Source organism: Fopius arisanus, unplaced genomic scaffold (assembly GCF_000806365.1).
Source record: "Fopius arisanus strain USDA-PBARC FA_bdor unplaced genomic scaffold, ASM80636v1 scaffold00009, whole genome shotgun sequence".
NCBI classification, from domain to species: domain Eukaryota; kingdom Metazoa; phylum Arthropoda; class Insecta; order Hymenoptera; family Braconidae; genus Fopius; species Fopius arisanus.
The window spans coordinates 1,372,631-1,391,625 of NW_011887748.1; the positions used below are offsets into that span (position 1 = coordinate 1,372,631).

Here is an 18,995-nt window from a genome sequence, read left to right on the forward strand (position 1 = left end):
GGTTATCTTTAAAATTTTTCTATCTCCTGTAGTTTCGGAGGAATTCATCATCGAAGAGGAGATCGAAAGGGGTAATTTGAATTGCCTATTTGTTTACAGGTTGTACAAAAGTTTATACTAAAAGTTCTCATCTGAAGGCGCACCAGCGGATACACACAGGTAGATAAAGATTTACCCATTAGTTATGTTAGAAGGTGAATGAATAAATAAATTGAGTGAGTGCGGTTGGGGATTGAAGAAAAATAATTTTGATAATTTAATGGGCATTGCGGAAATTCAATGATAATAATGCAAAAATAGTATTCGATGCCCTCCAGGGCGTGGTTCGATCGTTGAGATCGTGTGTGGGTGACTGGTGAGTGTATGTAAAGAGACCGGTATATAGAGACGGGTTATATAGAGGTGAGATGGGATTATGTGCAACACCGAGTTAGCGACCCACATCTCAAGACGTTCACATACACTCGAGTTTACAGCGCAAATGTACCATTATTGAAGAATATTCACCTGCGGTTCAACGCGTAATTTTCAATTCCCTAGTAAATCAGTAATTGATGAAATATCATGAACAATAAAAAAAGGAAATTGTTACAATCTCTGGGTCATGGTTACCAATCGAAATAATCCAACGCGAAATATTACCGAAAAAATCCCAAAAAAAATTGCAAATTAAATAATTACTGTTTAAAATATTTACGACATATTATGATAACTAGAAAATATTATTTTGGAATACTTTGAGGGGTAGTATAATTATTGAATGAAATTTAGAGGTCTGGTGTTTAATTATGGTATTGATTTCTTCTAATATAATTTTTATGAGACTCTCGTCATTTTGGGACACCCTGTAGATTTCATCAATAATAACTATTCAAATTTTTATCGTTTAAGAGCACAAAAAAAACATCAAATTGCAAACTCGTCCCATAAATCAAAGTCTCGAGTGAAAAAACTTGATTGAGGATTGAAATTCAAATACATTGAAATCCAAGAAATGAGACAAACAAAATATGGGGGAAGAAGAGAATGAGTGGTGGTAACAGGTGTAACTTAATTGGTTTAAAAATCTTTAAACAAAATGAATAAATAAATAAAAATAGTATCGGTAGTGCGATGTGTTCGGGCACGTGGCACACCGGTATCTTTTGAATGGATGCGCCATCTCGTAAGTCTACGGTCAACGTGCATTCAAGAAAAGGTACATAGGTACCCGTTTTCATTCTTACATGGTACATATGTGAACGGGTTATCGTTAATTTGTGTGAGAAGATGTCTTCAGGGCGAGTTGGCGTGTGCGCGGGCGCGAGGCGAGCGACATTCCTCCCAGTACTCCATATATTTTCTTCCCCAACACATATATACCATGTACATTATATATCTATCGATCTATCGATCATCTCACTATAGCCCAGTAGAATCTCCGGCACTAATTAATATAATTACTTAGTCATGAAATAAAACGCGAAAATACGAAAATTCCATTTCGACTATCGACCATACATCCCTAAAAATCTCGAAATCTACGGGAGATATCGAAATTTTTGATAAAATCATATATATAGAGCCAATCAAGCCCCGTAAAAAAGGTCATTACAAAAAATTCGTTATGTCCTTTAGTTTCGAAAATTTTCTGCGCCGACGACAAACGCACGGGAATTGATAAAATAATAGTCTTTCTCCGATGGATTGTCCAAAGAGATTTCGCAGTGATATATTAATTAATTGAATTTCTCTTCTATTGCAGGTGAAAAACCTTATCAGTGTCAATGGCCCGAGTGCGAGTGGAGATTCGCCCGTAGCGATGAATTAACCCGACATTACCGTAAACACACCGGTGCTAAACCATTCAAATGTGCAGTATGCGAGAGATCCTTTGCCAGAAGTGATCACCTGGCGTTACACATGAAACGTCACTTACCAAAACAACACGCTAAGTGACAGGAGAACGGTGTCAAGATGACTGTAATTCTCACAACTGAGGAATTATCCTCAGGATTCTAATCTCTAAATGGACACGTTTGTAGAGAACAGAGGGGATGAAAAAAGAAAGTGCACTTAGGGACAATTATTCATTGGAAATGAAAACGCGCACGAATTGACAGCACTGAGTCGCCCTGAGGTCCAGAGTCCTGAGTCAAATCCAAAATTGACTCTGGATTAATTCCAGGTTCAAGAGATTTTTCCAGAGATTTCTTTTTTATGAATTTTCTCTGGATTTTTGATGGCCTTGAATTTAATTTAGAGTCTAGTCTGGATTTGGTGTTTCAGGGGGGCCTACTGTACTTGCAACGGTGGCTGGTCCACGAATATTATGAATACTTCAATCGAGCGTGTACTTGAATCGTGATGAGCCTCAGGGTAACTCTCATTAACCCATATTAATCATGTTCTCCTGTTTGTTCAAGACCGCCTGCCATCCACCGCGACTACTAGATTTTAAGGAGATTTATATTAATTATCCAAAGACTATATTGCCGAATGTCCTGGGGACGCGTTACGAGTACTCGATAAATGAATTGATGATCGAAACATCTGATTAGTTGAAAAAGAGAAAATACGAGTCGAGGGATTGAGTACTCACGACGAAGGTCACAAATCAGAATTATTTGCACATGTATACTTCCTAGATTAATGTTTAAAATTGAAAAGTGTAATTATTCAAATTCCCGTCACTTATCCAACTCTAATGGAACTCGATGAATAATTAATGTGAATTGATTGACGAGGAAAATTCATTAACCCTTAAGTGTAAATTTAAATGTCCTAGTCGGAGCCGATGTACAAAGATGTACTTACAGCTGATACTAGATTTTATCCATTGCGATTAGCGCAATTGATTATGCAGAAAATTGATGTTAAGGAAAAATTTAATTTTCAGTGACGGTTAGTCACACCGAGTGTATTATTATCAATTAGAACGAATTGCACTGGTAATTAATGGCAAAACGTGTTTAGTATTATTCAAATGATATTCTGATTATTTCGCTCCAACGAAAATTCCAGGCAAAATGTATTCCAGATTTTTTTATTATCTGATGATTTTTTTGTTAAATGTATCTTTGTAGAAAATTGTTTTTATAAATGGAAAATTTATGTGTAAGGCACTAAAACAAAACGAAAAAAAAAAACAAGTAAAAACGTTCTCGGAAGTTATATGAAATAGTTGAAGAAATAAAGTGAAATAAAGTGAAATCACCATAAACATTTGTGTTATTCTTCATATCTAGAACCGGCGTTATATCATCAGTGGATGATAAATATTGTTTGCTCAATTCATGTTGAACTTCGATAAACATAAGATTTTGTGGGAACAGTCAGGATAAAGAGTCAATTACACTGAAAAATTCATGTATTTTTCAAATTACTTAGAAACATGTATTAAATTTTTTTTCTCATCCCACTTTAAGCATTCTTACCATATAAACGCAATACTTATTTTTTCCATTTGGATTTCAATTCATCCAACGTTCAAAGTTAATGTAAAAAAGTATTGGTACTTTATTTTTTAATGTTTTATGGAATATTCTTTACTCGTTGGCAACCAGTGCAATCATGGTAAAGCGAACATCATCGGGATCTCTAGCCATGTATTCACCACAAACTTTTGTGGCATTTTCGAGCAACTGATCTCTGGTAGTTGGACCATAATTTATGGGGAATGGTTTCCTTCCATCTGAATAATAGTGAAATAATTAAAAAATGCAATTTAAGTGAAAGAGATTATTGGATTTAATTTCATTTCATTTGAATTTTTTTTTGTACTTACCCAATTCATACAGAGATCCATTTTTCTCCACATAAGCCACAAAATGATGATAAACCGGTGCATTTTCCTGAGGGGCTTCAGTCTGTCCCTCCTGTGCTAATTGTTCATGAGCATCGGTAATTCCACTAGCTGTATTAACCAACAATTCCCCACGCTCTGTAAATGATAAGTCCTTAGCTTTCTCCAGGAATGTCTTCAGTATACCGTCCTCCAGATCAATCCTAAAAAAGAAAATGAAAATTCGAAAGAAAACTGAAACTGATTTTTTTTCTCTCAATTTTTTCGAATTACTCAAGCGATTTACTTCTTCAAGCATTTCTCAATGTTTCTATACTTTTTAATCTTCTACATGAACTGGATCGTGTACTTACTGGTCTTCGTTGTTAGCAATCGCATGCACAAGGGCAACAGTTCCACATGCGTTGGGAACGCACTGTTGCATGTGAAAAACATTTGGCGAAATTTCTTCCCCTTTTTCTGTTATTTTTGCGATCAACTCTGCAGTGTACGCTGCAGCCTTGAATTCCAATAGATTATTTAATCATTAAGTAATATTTAATTTATACTCTCCATTACTAAAATTATGAGATGATGGAAAACTCGAAAAATATCGAGAACTTTCGAAACATACGTGCTCAATCAGCAATTGATAAAAATTGTTCCGAGAACATTAACAAAACAATCGTAATGAGTCACAGAGGAATAAAAGATGGTATTACAGGATTTGCGCCCCTTTGTGTCAACGGTTTTTCACTGACTGATAACTGAGCGGAATTATTTTAAAAACAGAAAGAAACTTCATATTTTTAATTCTATAATAACGAAAGATTTCAAGACTTACCTACATAATTATTTAAACAGATAATTTAACACATTAATTACCTTCTCACTGTCTGGATAGAGTAGAATAAGTGCGAGCACTGGTTTCGGTACCATATCAAGTAAATCGGAATCTAATCCGTAAACATCCACCAGAGAGAACTTGTCTGGTACTCCAAGTTGATGGATAAACTAAAAATAATAGCGAATGAGCGAAATATATTGAAATGATTGCTAAATAATATGAAGAATTGAATGAAATAAAATAGCTCCAGTCTTCACCTTCGTCATGACCTGAAACAAAAAGGGAAATGATGATTCATCGTCTCCCAAGAGCCGGATAGAATATAAATGAAGTTTATTACCTCAGGATTGGATTCTAGGGGTACTAGAGCCATTTTTTGTTGTTACTATAAAAAAACTTTGGGTAAAAATTGAAATTGTTGATGAGAAGCTGGTGGTTGAGTTCTACTTTTGCTCTCGGTGGAGAAAACACTACAACTGTGGAATTCTTTGGCTATCAGAACAACCACACCGGCATCAACATGAACAAAGCACTGGAGACGGAATTGCATGATCTGACATCTACACTGTGTAATTTTTTTGTGCAATTATTATCGCCCCCTCGGCCGATAATATCGATCTCTTGCTCCGGGAATAAAAAATACCCCCGAGATAATTTCTATGAACTGCCAAAAAAACTTGATTTTTCAATATTTTTTAATCTTATCAATCAAAAAATACATTGCCGCATTGTCTTAGAATGAAAAATTCACTAAAAAAAAATAAACTAAACAGAATTTTACTCGAAATTATTATCGTAATGGTGAAAAAAAAAGAATAATTTCATAGCTCATTCTTACGTTCTACGATTTTCACGAATAATTATCTTAGAACTTTATTACACCATTTTTATCGACATTTATATCGAGCTCTATCTCTAATTATTACCGCGTTACTCTTAATTTTCGTATTATTCAATTCTCCATTGTTTTTAAACAACTTCATATTTTCGTCATCGAAATACTGCCATTTAAACACATCCTATATTTGTGAATAACTGCAATTCACGAGAAAGTATTTCAAGATCTAATCTTTACAATTATTGAACAATTTCCATAGGCATGATTATTATTTTACAATCTTTTGTCTCATAATACTCAATAAAAAAATAAAATTAATGAGTGTCATTTTCTCTATAATTCAATAATCAAGTAAAATGAGGAGAAAGTTTCTCTCTAAATCAACTCTGAAAAATTCCCATATCTGAAACCTCCATAATTTATTGCTAACACTAATCAATGAAACATTAAAAATAATTATTCACACTCTATCTCCTTATTTCATTCAACTATCGAATTATTATCAATAAATAAACTTGTCGTTTTGTGTTGTTCTGCGATAGAACCGAAGAGTATTTGTCATTTTTTTTTCTGTGAGAATTACACAGGTGTCACGTAAGATAATTAATTGATTTTTCCATCGCCTCTGTGTCGGAGATGTGAGAGAAAAATTTGACGAGTGCTACAAATGAATACAGAAATACTAAGAAAACACCCGTGATTTCTGCGAGGATTAATTATTTAAATAAACACGTTCAAGAAAATTTTCATAATTTTCATGAAAACGCTGACAACGAAGACGGAGAATTTGACTCGTGACATTAAAACTAGATAAATCAGCCTCTTCAGAGTATTTCGAAGAATTGCTGATTCATGAATTCACCATTTGTGATCGCTCTTTCATTAAAATTCCCACATGGTTTTCTATAAACACCGAGTGGAGTCAGAGTGTTATCATCAAACAACAGTGAAATCATCTGGAGATTGTCCCTCCAAAATTGTCCATTCGCATTACGATCTCTTCTCAACAAAATGAAAAAATTATTTAAGATCGAGTTCAACGTCTGGACTATCAAGAGAAAATGGTTTGAGATTTTCAACAATTGGAGTTTCATCGGGATCAATTTTAATTCTTATCTTATTCGTCTCAAGCGAGCGTGGAAGGGTTCTCTGCAGGTCCTCCTTGAAGGAATTTGGTGATAGCGGTGAATAAGGTACATAAATTCTGACAACATCTGGAGAGGGTTGATGAGGTGTAGCACGAGGGGTAGGAAGTCCACCACTGCCAGATGATCCGACAGATATGTTGCTCTGAGTATCCAAACTGTTGTCGAGGGCTTGTGATCTCGTTGCCGAACTGAAGACTGATAAATCAGCTGTTGAAGTGACAGATGTGTCAGCCAGGGATCGACGAGAGCCATGGGGGGACGTACCGTCATCAATGCTCGGATCAAAAGAGAATTTACTCCCTCCCAAGTCACTGCCACTTGGAGGATCAGCTGGAATTGGACTATTGCGAGTCTCTTCAGTCACTGCCTGCTCCCTTCGCTGTGAAACGGACTCTCGAAGGACCAATTGTGCCTCTGAAAATTCCTCAGCTCTTCGTCCAACTTTACTCGTAAATGATGGCTCTTTAAATGTTCCAAATGGAAATCGTGGCAATTCCAGAGGCAATGGTCCCCCAGGATAATCCAGTTTAGCACGTTTCAACTCCTCCTGATTCCTCTCCATAGCACTAATCACTGTATCATCATCGTACCGAAAATCCTTCTCCAATTTGATCTGAAGATAATTGCAAAATTCATCGAGCCCCTCCAGCGGTAGCAGATAACGCTTGTGCAATTTCATTATTGTGTATGCCATTGCGGATAAAATACGGTCCCCGTCCAGCAGGAATACATCCCAAATTCTCAGGCCCAGACTCACCGGTGTTCTCTCTTGGAAAACAACGAAAAACCACTTGAGTGCGTACAGGATCGAGTCACAGCCACACTTGTCAAGTTTTCGCTTCAATTTCGGAAGGAATTTCGTCATTATCTTGTCATGATGCTCGATAAAACGATTTAATTTCGGGAATCCATCGATGTAAAAACCTAAAACGCCGAATTCACCCCTCAATTATCAATTTCTCATCGATCTCCAGCTCGAATAAAAGCAGTGATAATTGGTTAGGAACAAAAAATCGTTAAAAAAATGAAAACAAAATCGAACTTGAGTGGATCCAAAATCTCCAGTAATAACAATTCAATTATTATTACAAATACGAAGGAACGTGAATAATACAATATTTGGATCGCCCCAAGGATAAAAGGGTTTAGATCTGGGTCAGTGTATAATTAGCAAATATCAAAGTATAAAATCGTTCAAACCATGCATGCAGTACTTCTTATCTGCGAGGAGTACAGAGAGTCCCCAGAATGCATCCTCCTCATCCATGTAGAGTAGCAGAAGACCTGCCAGTACAGACATTCCTTGGCAATAACCTACTTCCATATTGTACATGCTGTAGGCTGCCAATACGTAGAACATGGACCTCTGTTTAATGCTATATCTTTCCCTGATAGAAAAATAAAATCAATTAAACTCAATCATCACAGATGTGATGTGATGTAATTGAATGATCAGATGAGTTGATATGAATGTTCATGTGACTGGTAGATTTCGCTCGATGAATTTTTTTTTTCGAAGAGAACCCGGAGTACATAATGGAAGCAGAAAGTCAATATTCGTACCTATAGTCAATATGATCTCTGTATTGTCTTGCAACGTCAGCATCGATCTGTCGAATCTCAGTTGACCATTGTCTGGCAAGATTGAGCATCTCATCGTACTTCCCTGGCTGATCTTGCTTCAGTGTCTGAATGCCAAGGAGCAGAGCCCACACCTGACCCCTGAATCGATCAGGAATACCCTTGTAAATTCTCCTCCTCAATTTCTCTTTAGTCGCTGGACTGTCCCAGTGTTTTGTCATTTTCTCCCACTTCTTGACTCTCTCCATCTCGATGTGGTGCATTTTAATTTCATTCGACTCGTGTTTACGTGGTAATCGTTTGTCGTGAATGAATCCATATCTGTCAGTTGTGTGATAAACCTCATATCCAGGATCTTCCCATGAGTCAATCTGTGCGCCAGGCTCTCTTCCACGATCGTAATTACTGAAAATTCTGTCCCGCTCGGCAGCGGATCGTTTCAACAACTCTTCCTCATTCATTCCACAGAATTAAAACGGTATGTTATCAAAGCATACCGCCTACTTATCACGTCAATTGCAAATCGCCTTTTCTCGAAGCAGAAATTCAGAGATTTATAATTATTTATTTATCGCTGGATTCTCCCATTACTGAGAAATTCATCGGGATGAATTCGGGGGAAAACGAAGAAATTCTCATCTCATTTGCATTGACATTCTAATACTGACACACTGAAACATAAGGTTATATGCAATCCAGATATGTTTTTCGGGGAAATAACTGGAATTCATGAGGGATAAACAATTATTTATTCTCGTTTACCTCGAATTATTCACTGGGTTCACGAGTATTTAGTCACAGAAGTGTTGGGAGTTATTTATTCTCTGCACCCTTTTTTTTATTTTGGTTAAAACCCACTACAATCACTCAATCGTTTACTGTGGTTTACTGATATTTTCTCTCGTGTGAAGTTCGTGCAGAAGAGCGATTTAAATGGCTGTGCCAACTTCACGCTGGAGGGAATTATAAATATCATTTTGGAATTCCAATTGTATTTTTCTCAGGGATATTTTTTTCTCCAGGAAGATCATACGATTTCATTCATCCACACGAAATAGTGGAGATACTTTGAATTGATTTTGAGTGGAAGTTCGAGGGTTTGAAGATAACTCAATTCGTGATGATGCAGCATGACACATGACCCTTGGCTTTAAGGTTAATTATGTGCAATAATTATTAATCCTTTCGAAATCCTGCTGTGTTCATTCGATTGTCGATTCAGTTAAGGCATCATACAATTCGAAAGCAAGTGTTTCTGTTGAGAGAAATAATGTCAAGCAGCAAAGGATTGGAATTAGTCAAGGCAATTGTTGAAAGATCATTGAGACTAAATTCATTCGATGCAGCATGTCTCAAAGGCGTGAGTAGTCATCGATTTTATTTTATTCATCGAGTTTTTTTTAATGAATATCTCATTTACTTTTTTTGCTTTGGAGCAGATGAAATTTTTGTCAGCTGGGGATGGACAGTGCAAAGCGGAATTTATTGTTGGTGATGAGCATTTAAATTCTGCTGGTACTTTACACGGCGGATGTTCAGCTACGATTATTGATTGTATATCCAGTTATGCTTTAATGACGAAATCTGGATTTCCTGGTGTGTCTGTTGACCTCAATGTCTCGTGAGTTTATTTAAAATTCACTTTTGATACACTTTTAATTTAACTTCTAAAATAATTCACTTAATAATCATTCACTTTTTAGATTCTTAAAATCTGCGGTTCCCGGGGAAGTCATTACTGTCGATGCTAAAACAGTAAAAGCTGGGAGAACCCTAGCTTTTCTCGAAGTCGAAATGTTTAAGAAAGGAGGAGCAATCGTTGCTCGTGGACAGCACACGAAATTCATAGGCTCTTAAACTCGCCCTTGCCTCATATTTCCCAAAACCAGAAATGTAAATGCGATAGAAATAAATAGGATGATTAAAACAGGAAAAATTCAGACAGTTATAATTTTCCCCGGAAAGTTTCGACGGAAAATTTGCACTCGGACAATTTTCCAATGGATTTTTCCATTCAAAGGAATTAATCCTGATCAGGAAAATATCATTTATGTTGAAGAATTGACATAAATTTCTCTATCGATCACTTATCTTTCCGGGACGATAAATTCCCCAGGTGTAGGGATTTCCAGTCATTGTGTTGCTGGTAATTTCACTAAACTCATAACTGAGTGAATGGTGGGGGAATTGTAATGAAGAAAGAGGGAAAAGCAGCAGTGGATGTTTCGAGGTCGAACCAAAGTGTTCATGGAGTTCGGCCAGCTCCAACAAAGAATTCCCCACAATTTCTCTACCTTCCAATTTTTTAATCAACATTGTAATAGCGCGAAATAATTATACAATTTTTATCCCCGGAATTTATCCCGCAACAGAAAAAATTCTCGGGTATTTAAACTCATCTATATTAAAAGAGTCAAAACCATCTGTTGCGCGTCAAGTGAAAAAACCTCGAGTGTCATTAGTGTTTTGTGGGTGACACACTCTTCTCGTGACTGATGACAGGAAAAATCAGCTGTCCAAATGAGATTATTTAAATTTGATAAAAATGATCGCTCGAATCGAATAAAAACACAAGTTTTTTTAAAAATAGCAGTTCATCTTCTCTTTGAAACTCCTCGATAAATTTCTATCGTAAAGAAACAATGGATGATACAGAGACAAAAAAAAATCTACAACGATAAAGTAAACTCCATGATACTCAACATAACTTTCATTGATTGGTGGATGAGTAATTCGAGAGTTATTACCCGCATGTAACTCCAGACGAGAGAAGAAATGAATGCAGTCGTTATTCGTCTTCAACTCACAACAAAATAATTTCCTCTTCCCAGAAAAGGGCATAAACTCGATGGATAATTCCTCATGGATCTACCAACGATTTCCCTGAACCCATAAGAGAATTCATAATGGAGGTGAAACCAATTCCAAAGCCCCGATCAACATTTTCCAGTCAACCAGTTCCAGCACCAAGAACCCACGTGCCTCCGCCAGTCCCTCGTTCATTAAGTCCATCATTATCAACGACATCAGAGAAAAGTGATGAGAAATCCTCATCGGAGTGCCGTAGCTCGAGCTCCGAGAGATCGCTCTTCAGGAACTTGGGTAATTCATCAAGACAATTAAAGGATGAAATATCCGAGAAGATGACGGTGAAGGGTAAAGCTGTGATATCGAGCACTAGAAATGCGAGCATTCGCCTGGAGAAATCAGTGAAGAACCTGTTGACACGGAGACTGACGTCGACCAACGATCACGACTCGGTTGACAGTGACAACAAGAAGAAGAATGAAGATCGGTGTGTGTCAATGCCAGGGTGTGATGACATTTTCAGTTCAATTTCATTCTACAGCCCTTTGCAATCGAATTTGAAGTCAATGAGAAATGAAGAGGATCTCACTGAGGCTCGATACAGTCCACCCCCACCAGTTTATCCACCTCCTCCACTTCCGGATGAATCAATATATGACGAATTGCAGTCAGTGACTTCCGGTAGAAGCAGTCGATATGATACACTGAGTTCCACAGTTTCTGATCGGCTCCATGATGATCACATCCCAGAGAACTGCAAGAGTGACTCTGATCAGAGTTTAAATCTCTCAGAGACAACAGCTGATGTTAAACGCCTCTCGAGATCAGATTCCTGGACCTTTTACGATTCAACGTCTGAGAAACAGCTGGCGGATGCCATTCCAGAAGAGGTGGTGAGAGAAATCGACGATCAGATCGGACAGCGAAAAAAATGTCACGACGAACGGAGAGTACCTGAGGAATTGAGCGAGCCTGATATTCTCACACCTCTCACACCTCTCACACCTACTGCTAGCAGTTTATCCGTGAGGAACTCGTTGTACGAGAACTGGACTCCAAGGGCCTTTCGGGATGATGAAGTGAGAATGAACAGCAAGTCACTGCTCTTCGAGTTCGATCCCTTTGCGAGGAGTGATGAGAATACTTATGGGAATTATGAGAGTAATGACCTGATGCTGCTGGAGGCTCTGCTAGCCACCAATGAATCAACGAGTAGTGATGGGAGTCTGGCGGATCTTCAGGAACATGACAATGAGTCTGACGAGCTTGACAATGACGGAGAAAAATCCCCAGCTCCAGCTGTACCTCGGAGATACGATTCTCTACCTAAAAATGAGTACGACGAGGTGGAGATGGTAGAGGCTCCCCAGGTGCCAGAGAAAACCACAAAAAATCCAGCTCTTCTCCCCAAACTCGTGAATTTAGGGAGGAGAAAGCAACCAGCTGTTCCTCCCAGAAAACCACAGCTTGAAGTTCCTCCAGGATCTCCAGGACCTCTGGAGTCTCCAGGAAAACCTCTGGCTGATAAAAAAACATCAGTGATGCAGAAGTTGAAAAAATTACACGATTCTACTGTTCACGTTAAACCAAATGTTATAAATTTTATAAAAAATAAAAAATTGTTGCGCGTTGGGAGGGAGGGAGAGGGGAAGAGGGGAATTGAGAGTCAGAGGATGAGGAGACCGATTATTGAGGAACAAGTTGTGCCAGTTTGTCATCGGGGAATTGTTTATCGTCCTGGGGTGGGAATTGAGAGGGCGAGAGATCTCGTAATGCGAGCTGCTGTTTTGAGTGATCAAAAAATTTGTTTCTACACTGATAAAGCCATGACCACGGTTAAAGAGTCTCTGGCACTTGATAGTGTGCAGAGTGTACATCTTCTCCAGGATGTCAAGTGAGTTTAATCGAAATAATTAGAGGAGTTATTGAAGTGGGAATGGATCTGCGTTATTTCTTACGCTATTTTATTTAATTTTTGTTGCACCGTTTTTTGCATTCACAATCATTTGAAAATTAATGCTTTAGTTCACTTGAAGTGAGAGAAGTATAATTTAAAATTTTGATTAATTATCGATTTATGTGGAATTTATCTGGAATTTATCTGGGATTAATTCAAGGTCGAAGCGTTCACGGAATTTTTCACAGATGGTGAAGTTGGGGGATTTTCTAGGTCAATGGATTTTTTAAAGAATTATTTTATGTAGAATCGTCGATGGGGAAACGGTACACTGTATTGCAGTGAGTTCTGAGGGAAAACCCGGTGTTCACGTATTTTATGCGAAGAGCATAACCGAGCGAAGAATTTGGGCCCAGAGAATTTTGGAAGCTCTGACTCCCGTTTTTCCGGTGAAATACACATCCGATTTGACTCGAGCTGGTTGGGCTTATCTCAAGGTAAATCCGTTAAATTGATAACAATTTTTTTACCGTCGGGAGTAATGGACGCATGACATAGTTCCCACAATTAAATATTTTCAGGAAGGTGTAACAGGTGTTTGGTTCCCAGCTTGGGTTCTTCTTCAGCAGAGAACATTAATTTACACGCGTTCATTTGAACCATTGGAATTTGAAAAATTGGACCTGAGGAAAGCTCGATGTATTTGTAAGTCTTATCGATAATATCAATTTTGCAGCGATCGATATCAATCGAGATAACGATTGAACTGGGTCCTAACAACGAGGGAAAAAATAGAAAAATGTAATTGCTGTTGTTATGAATCATTCGCATAAGCTGATGCGTTACACTTGTGATAGCGATTTCGCAACTACGAACTAGTTTAAAACAGAATCAGCCAGTGGCAACTAAACTCACCGGATGTTCCTTCACTCGATATTACTGTACGCTCATTGTAATGACTATTGAACCATCGGAGACTAAATATTCCACTGTTGTCATTCGTTTATCAATGATTTTTTATCTTCCCTTTTGTAAGAGCAGTTAAACGCGTCGAGTTAATTGTGAGATGAAATTGTCCCTCGCTTTATAGAAAATAAAAATACGGATAGACTGGATGTTTAGTCATCACTCGATTAATTAAATTCTCTTGAATCATTCCCACGTTTTTTTTTTTCGCCAGAGAACAATGATTCATAACTCCGCTGGTTAACTGGAATAAGTACATTTTTTTCAGGGCAGTTTTCAGCGATTATCTCGGAGCGGAAGGGAGATGGGGATATTTTCATGAATACCTTTTTTGTAGCTCTCACATTTTTCTGGAGAAAATGTATGAGTAAAAATATTCGTATTCGCCTTCAGTTCTGAGATATTCGCAAAAAAAACTTGTCCAGAAAAATGTAGACGTTTTATTTCAACACTTCATTAGTGAATTAATTATTATTCAGTACTGAGGGATCAGGAGGGACCGATTCCAAGTCAGGGGAACGTTCCAGTGGTAGTTATCGATGGGGTGCGTGCAGCCCTTCATTTGACTGCCCCAGGAACCCGAGAAGTCGCTGTCTGGAGACATGCACTTTATCAAGCTGCCACCACCTGTGGTCCTGCTCTAACTGACCAACAACTCACTCAAGAAAATGTACCCGTTATTCTCGACAAGTGCATCAATTTTATTTATGCACACGGTAAAAATAATAATTGATAAAGCTAAAGACAGGCAGAATAGTTCTGGAAATTCCAAAACGACAGGTCGACAAATCGTCTATTTCCCGGATATTCATTCACTCGTTTCTATTAACCGCTGGCTATTATCTTTTTTTTGGGCCATTGAGTCTCTTATTGTATCTTGTAAAAACGTAATAACGTAAATGGCTAAAAGTGGCAGGAAAATGAGAGAATGATGTCGCAATTGTAAATTTAATGATTGTAGTCACATCTCGTGTGTTTCTTTTTCATATTTAATTGCAGGAATAATGTCCGAAGGAATATACAGAAAGGGTGGATCAAGCAGTGCAGTAGTTCGATTACTTGAGGCATTTAGAAAAGACGCGTGGGCAACGCAAATCACTCGGGTCTCATATTCCGAACACGATGTGGCAACAGTACTCCGCAGATTCCTCCGAGACTTACCAGAGCCACTTTTACCCACGAGTATTCATGATTCCCTGTGTCGAGCCATTGGTAAGAGCCATTTCGACATTAATATCCTTGAGTGCAAACCAGTTTGCCCCATATTTCATTATTTAAAAGAAATTTGCACCGATGATTGCTGAGAGTGAATTCAATGGGTTAATTAACGATCATTGACCCCCAGTCGTTGTCAGTATGTTTTTCTCGCCTCTTTGCTCTCTCGGAGGTCATTCAGCGATGATTCATCACGTCCAGTAAAACTCTCACCTATCGACGATTCCATGACGAATGATTTTCTTTCCACATTAGTCTATGAGATAAAAACGTAGACATCGAGGAAAATTAAAACATTTGCATCTCTGGTATTAATATTTGATATTTCTCTGGGAGAATTTCTAAAATCGTATTAATAGAATCGACGAACGGGTGAATTAAATAAAAAATGTTTATATCCTCTGTGTCATCAGCTTGAATACTTGATCTAATCTTGAAATGTCAATTGTTTATTGTTACTTTCTCACCCAATTGACTTGTTTTATTTATTTTCAGATGTTTGTGATGATGAGGAACGAGCAAACGCCTACAGAAAAATCCTCTTTCCTGTGCTGAATGCGGTATCTGGTTCCACATTGAGACGAATATTGGGACATCTGCACTGTCTGAGTCAACAGAATTCCAGGAATCTGATGACTGTGGAGAATATATCAGCGGTTTGGGGACCAACACTGATGCACGCCGGTGGTAAAAGTGCTGAGGAGTGGAATAAATCAGAAACACTAGTCGTTGGTGATTTGATTCGACTGTACACAAAACTCTATCAACTGTCAGCTGAAGATCTGATGAAAGAGGCGAAAATTCTTGAAGTACTTGAACGTCATCATGCCTCGAATAATGGAGTACGTGGTGCACCCTCTGGTGACTTAAAAATCTGGATTTATTTATTTGGAAAAGAGGGCGAGTGTTGTAACGTGACGATTGGACCCCAGAAGACAGCATCAGATATCTGTAAGGAGTTGGCAGAGAAAACTGCGATTTCGGTGCACGAATTGTCCCTGGAGGAGTCGATTCTCGATGGAGCTCTTCACAGGCCTCTTCATCATGCAGAGAAGGTCCTCGAGGTTGTGGCTAGGTGGGGCTACTGCGATTCAGAGGACCGGAAAAATAATATTCTTCTTTTGAAGAAGGATAGGCTCTACAGGGACATCGTTCCCAGGATAAAACCACCCATGACTGCCTCTGGGGAACTCAAGTTCGCTGACACGAAGTCGAAGTGTTTCAAGAGCTATACCTTCGAGTTCAGCCAAGCAAAGCTGTGCTGTTACAAGGATAAAGCCTGTGCTGTCAAGCTTCACGAGTGGAAGATTGAAGATATCATCTGGTATTTGGGACATGAGCCCAAGAGAAATCCACAAATGGGGTGAGTAACTGTGAAGTTGTGATTGTTTTCATTTAATAGAAGATGTCAATCCACATTTCTCCTGTCCACAGGTGGTCAATCACTTTTTTATTGAAGAACGAAGAACGAACGAGAACTAAAGACTCTCCATTTTTCGGTTATACACTGGCTGGTGCCTCTGTTGTAGATCAATATAAATGGCTAGCAGCGATGCTCTTTGGTGAACATCAGATGGATCTTTTTCCATCAGCTGTCAACTTAATGGATCCATAGTTTTCTATTTTTATCCAATTGCTATCACTCCATATTTAATTCACCGCTTAGTTTATCATTGCATATCTAGAATATAATATATACACGAATATTTTTTAATGTACGCTGAATTTTCTTGCCCGGAGCTTTTGATATGATTCTGTATAGATGCCGTTTAGTGCTCAATCCACAAACAGTGAGACACCAAAGAATTGGAATTCACTTTTTATCGAAAAATATCTGTGATTGACCGAAGAATCTAAATATTCAACAAGTATTACGCAGAGATTTATATTTCCTCGATAACTCGATAAAAACGTAGACCGTAATGTGAGGTGCCTTAAAAAATTTATATCGAAGAGATTCATATTTTAATCGATCGACCTGATCTGTCAACTAAATAAACAATAAATTATGATAAAAAAAAGTGTTTTTATTCAGTAGTTTGATTTGGATTAATGAGCATTTGTTATGACGATACGAAAAATCTGTCACTAAAACCGATAAAAATTCCTCATCAATTACAAACAATAAAAAAAGTCATGAATTACACAAATTTCCTGTATAATTAAATGTACAAATCACACCAACAGCATTCACACCTTTAATATCTAAAATACTGGTCCACATTCGAATATATCATCAGTCTATCGCGTCATCGATTATTCATGTTTGGATTGTAAATTGGTCTTGAGTCAAGTGCAACACTAGGATTAACACTTGTTCTCACTTTAATGTACTTTGGCCTGTTGTCCCGTGTGCCCCAGTGAAGGTACAAATACCAACTAGCAATTATCGCTCCTAATGCATTGCAGCAGGCAGATAGAATCAATAAAATCGTGAGAATACCCTCGACCTCAGGACAGTTGAGATCAACGTATTTAAGAGCTGGCTCTGCAGCACTGGCAATATTACTTTTTGGCCGACAGGCACACGTTGCATTTCTCACTCGTGCTGGTGTACACTCAAGGCCACTCAGCTTAACGAGATGAATAATTGCAGCAGTGCATGCGAGCAAGCAGGCCAATGATGCTAGTATTGATAAAAAAATACTGATAGCCTTAGTGGTGGAGAGACAGAAGCCTGGACTCATCCCAGGATATTCTCTCTTGAAACAAAAGAGGAGGCAAACTCCAAAACTCCCTGAGACCAGTAACTGAAAAACAATTATAATTTAATTATTCATTATTCATTTATATTATATATTATATTAGGTTCACTGTAGAAATTATTTTTATTTGACTGACCTGTTGGCTGTTGCCTCGGTTTAGCATTTTAACGGGTTTTTTAAAATGCTAAATAGAGGGTTTCGATATGGAAATTTTCGAGATAGGGAATTCGTACTTACTGGCATTCCACTCCAATATGGGTTGTCGCCGAGAGGTAAGTTTGGTGACCATAGAAGTAACCAGAGGGATAAGGAGGTCACAGCAATACCCAAAATAGTCTGCAATGCTGCCAGGGTTCTAGCTAATTTTCGATGCCTCAGTAGAGGCGGTCTTGACTTCTTTACTGCTGTGGAAAAATAGAAAGGAAAAACCATTGTACATCGGACAATTTGGCCTTGAGTCTAGCATAAATAATTCTTTTATCAGGAATCCAAGGCAATAATTTATTCAATTCCTCAGAATAATTATTGATTGGTTACTCATTCCTCTACAAGAATTAACGTTTTGCTCTTCAGTTTCAATCCAAAGATGTTATTTGCATGAACAAGTTTCACGTTTCCATCATAAAAGAACAAATCTTGAATTCAAATCTGCGAAAATAAAATAGGGAGGCTATAAATTCCATTGTAATGGGCATTCAAACCGGAATTGCTTTTAACCACTCGGGGGGTCTTCTGAGAAAAATAAACCACTGGGTCCTAAACTCAGTCCCATTGACATATACCCGGATTATGGGGGGAGGGCGTTATATGGGACTGAAAATAAATATCGACGCACTTCTGCGAAAATTCACAGAAAGCGCTTCATAAATTCAGGTATGAGCAATAAAAAATTCCAAACCAATGGCCGGATGTTCTGATATTTCCGGAGAAATTTATTTATCCCAGAATGAAAATCGATCACGAGGAAAAGAACCGGCGAGATGACCTTGTACGAGTGGGGCCTCACCATGATTTCCAATGAGGCCCCGCGTGACGTTCGGATTAATGAATAATTTGGTGGATAAGGTAAATGGATTGAGTGAAAATGGATAGGAATTTTAGCTATGTGAAGTTGGCATCGAAGTTTGAAAAATCTAACTTTTTTTTGTTGGTTTGGATTGTACTCATTGAGTACTTGAATGTACCCTGTGCACTTTTTTTTGTACCCTCTTACTTTAGCCCTGAAGC

At 38.0% G+C, this 18,995-nt stretch overlaps 6 protein-coding genes across 8 annotated transcripts in view; 3 read left to right on the forward strand and 3 right to left on the reverse strand.

Annotated features, from left to right (window-relative positions):
* The window catches only part of LOC105274098 (dendritic arbor reduction 1), a 29,161-nt gene extending 25,910 nt beyond the window's left edge, over positions 1-3,251 (forward strand). For both annotated transcript variants that reach the window (XM_011316951.1, XM_011316952.1), the window contains exons 3-4: positions 100-159; positions 1,745-3,251. In XM_011316951.1, coding sequence (XP_011315253.1) covers positions 100-159; positions 1,745-1,938 — 254 coding nt within the window. In that variant the 3' untranslated portion in view covers positions 1,939-3,251. The remainder of the gene's footprint in view (positions 1-99; positions 160-1,744) is intronic.
* Positions 3,252-3,331: 80 nt separating this feature from the next.
* Positions 3,332-5,156, reverse strand: Uch (Ubiquitin carboxyl-terminal hydrolase). The gene is made up of 6 exons (XM_011316953.1): positions 4,951-5,156; positions 4,868-4,879; positions 4,649-4,777; positions 4,138-4,283; positions 3,767-3,987; positions 3,332-3,673 (listed from the first exon to the last, which is right to left on the reverse strand). The coding sequence occupies exons 1-6, from the start codon at positions 4,981-4,983 to the stop codon at positions 3,528-3,530; spliced, it is 687 nt and encodes a 228-aa protein (XP_011315255.1). The 5' UTR covers positions 4,984-5,156; the 3' UTR covers positions 3,332-3,527.
* Positions 5,157-5,337: 181 nt separating this feature from the next.
* On the reverse strand, positions 5,338-9,031 carry LOC105274102 (USP6 N-terminal-like protein). The gene is made up of 4 exons (XM_011316956.1): positions 8,940-9,031; positions 8,160-8,848; positions 7,797-7,984; positions 5,338-7,520 (listed from the first exon to the last, which is right to left on the reverse strand). The coding sequence occupies exons 2-4, from the start codon at positions 8,636-8,638 to the stop codon at positions 6,469-6,471; spliced, it is 1,719 nt and encodes a 572-aa protein (XP_011315258.1). The 5' UTR covers positions 8,639-8,848; positions 8,940-9,031; the 3' UTR covers positions 5,338-6,468.
* Positions 9,032-9,130: 99 nt separating this feature from the next.
* Positions 9,131-10,113, forward strand: LOC105274101 (acyl-coenzyme A thioesterase 13). The gene is made up of 3 exons (XM_011316954.1): positions 9,131-9,537; positions 9,617-9,798; positions 9,881-10,113. The coding sequence occupies exons 1-3, from the start codon at positions 9,448-9,450 to the stop codon at positions 10,032-10,034; spliced, it is 426 nt and encodes a 141-aa protein (XP_011315256.1). The 5' UTR covers positions 9,131-9,447; the 3' UTR covers positions 10,035-10,113.
* Positions 10,114-10,405: 292 nt separating this feature from the next.
* On the forward strand, positions 10,406-17,304 carry RhoGAP15B (RhoGAP_ARAP and RA_ARAPs domain-containing protein RhoGAP15B). The gene is made up of 7 exons (XM_011316959.1): positions 10,406-12,879; positions 13,190-13,379; positions 13,464-13,587; positions 14,328-14,564; positions 14,848-15,060; positions 15,559-16,426; positions 16,498-17,304. The coding sequence occupies exons 1-7, from the start codon at positions 11,084-11,086 to the stop codon at positions 16,676-16,678; spliced, it is 3,609 nt and encodes a 1,202-aa protein (XP_011315261.1). The 5' UTR covers positions 10,406-11,083; the 3' UTR covers positions 16,679-17,304.
* Positions 17,070-18,995, reverse strand: part of LOC105274103 (uncharacterized) — a 17,220-nt gene continuing 15,294 nt past the window's right edge. Inside the window, exons 5-6 of one of the 2 annotated variants that reach the window (XM_011316958.1) lie at positions 18,006-18,169; positions 17,070-17,813 (exon numbers count right to left, since the gene is read on the reverse strand). In XM_011316958.1, coding sequence (XP_011315260.1) covers positions 17,313-17,813; positions 18,006-18,169 — 665 coding nt within the window. In that variant the 3' untranslated portion in view covers positions 17,070-17,312. Of the gene's footprint in view, positions 17,814-18,005; positions 18,173-18,995 lie in introns of both variants that reach the window. The other variant, XM_011316957.1, reaches the window with a different exon arrangement.

Excerpts from the sequence above, each read along its gene's own strand:
- LOC105274102 (XM_011316956.1), bottom strand. The coding sequence starts at position 8,638 with ATGAATGAGGAAGAGTTGTTGAAACGATCCGCTGCCGAGCGGGACAGA. Across the intron at positions 7,985-8,159 it reads AGAGATCATATTGACTATAG|GGAAAGATATAGCATTAAAC; the intron begins GTACGAATATTG and ends TTTTTCTATCAG. Across the intron at positions 7,521-7,796 it reads TAAGAAGTACTGCATGCATG|GTTTTTACATCGATGGATTC; the intron begins GTTTGAACGATT and ends TCGGCGTTTTAG.
- RhoGAP15B (XM_011316959.1), top strand. The coding sequence starts at position 11,084 with ATGGAGGTGAAACCAATTCCAAAGCCCCGATCAACATTTTCCAGTCAA. Across the intron at positions 12,880-13,189 it reads CATCTTCTCCAGGATGTCAA|AATCGTCGATGGGGAAACGG; the intron begins GTGAGTTTAATC and ends TATTTTATGTAG. Across the intron at positions 15,061-15,558 it reads TTCCCTGTGTCGAGCCATTG|ATGTTTGTGATGATGAGGAA; the intron begins GTAAGAGCCATT and ends ATTTATTTTCAG.
- LOC105274101 (XM_011316954.1), top strand. The coding sequence starts at position 9,448 with ATGTCAAGCAGCAAAGGATTGGAATTAGTCAAGGCAATTGTTGAAAGA. Across the intron at positions 9,538-9,616 it reads ATGCAGCATGTCTCAAAGGC|ATGAAATTTTTGTCAGCTGG; the intron begins GTGAGTAGTCAT and ends GCTTTGGAGCAG. Across the intron at positions 9,799-9,880 it reads TCTGTTGACCTCAATGTCTC|ATTCTTAAAATCTGCGGTTC; the intron begins GTGAGTTTATTT and ends TTCACTTTTTAG.
- Uch (XM_011316953.1), bottom strand. The coding sequence starts at position 4,983 with ATGGCTCTAGTACCCCTAGAATCCAATCCTGAG. Across the intron at positions 3,988-4,137 it reads ATTGCTAACAACGAAGACCA|GATTGATCTGGAGGACGGTA; the intron begins GTAAGTACACGA and ends TTTCTTTTTTAG. Across the intron at positions 3,674-3,766 it reads TGGATCTCTGTATGAATTGG|ATGGAAGGAAACCATTCCCC; the intron begins GTAAGTACAAAA and ends ACTATTATTCAG.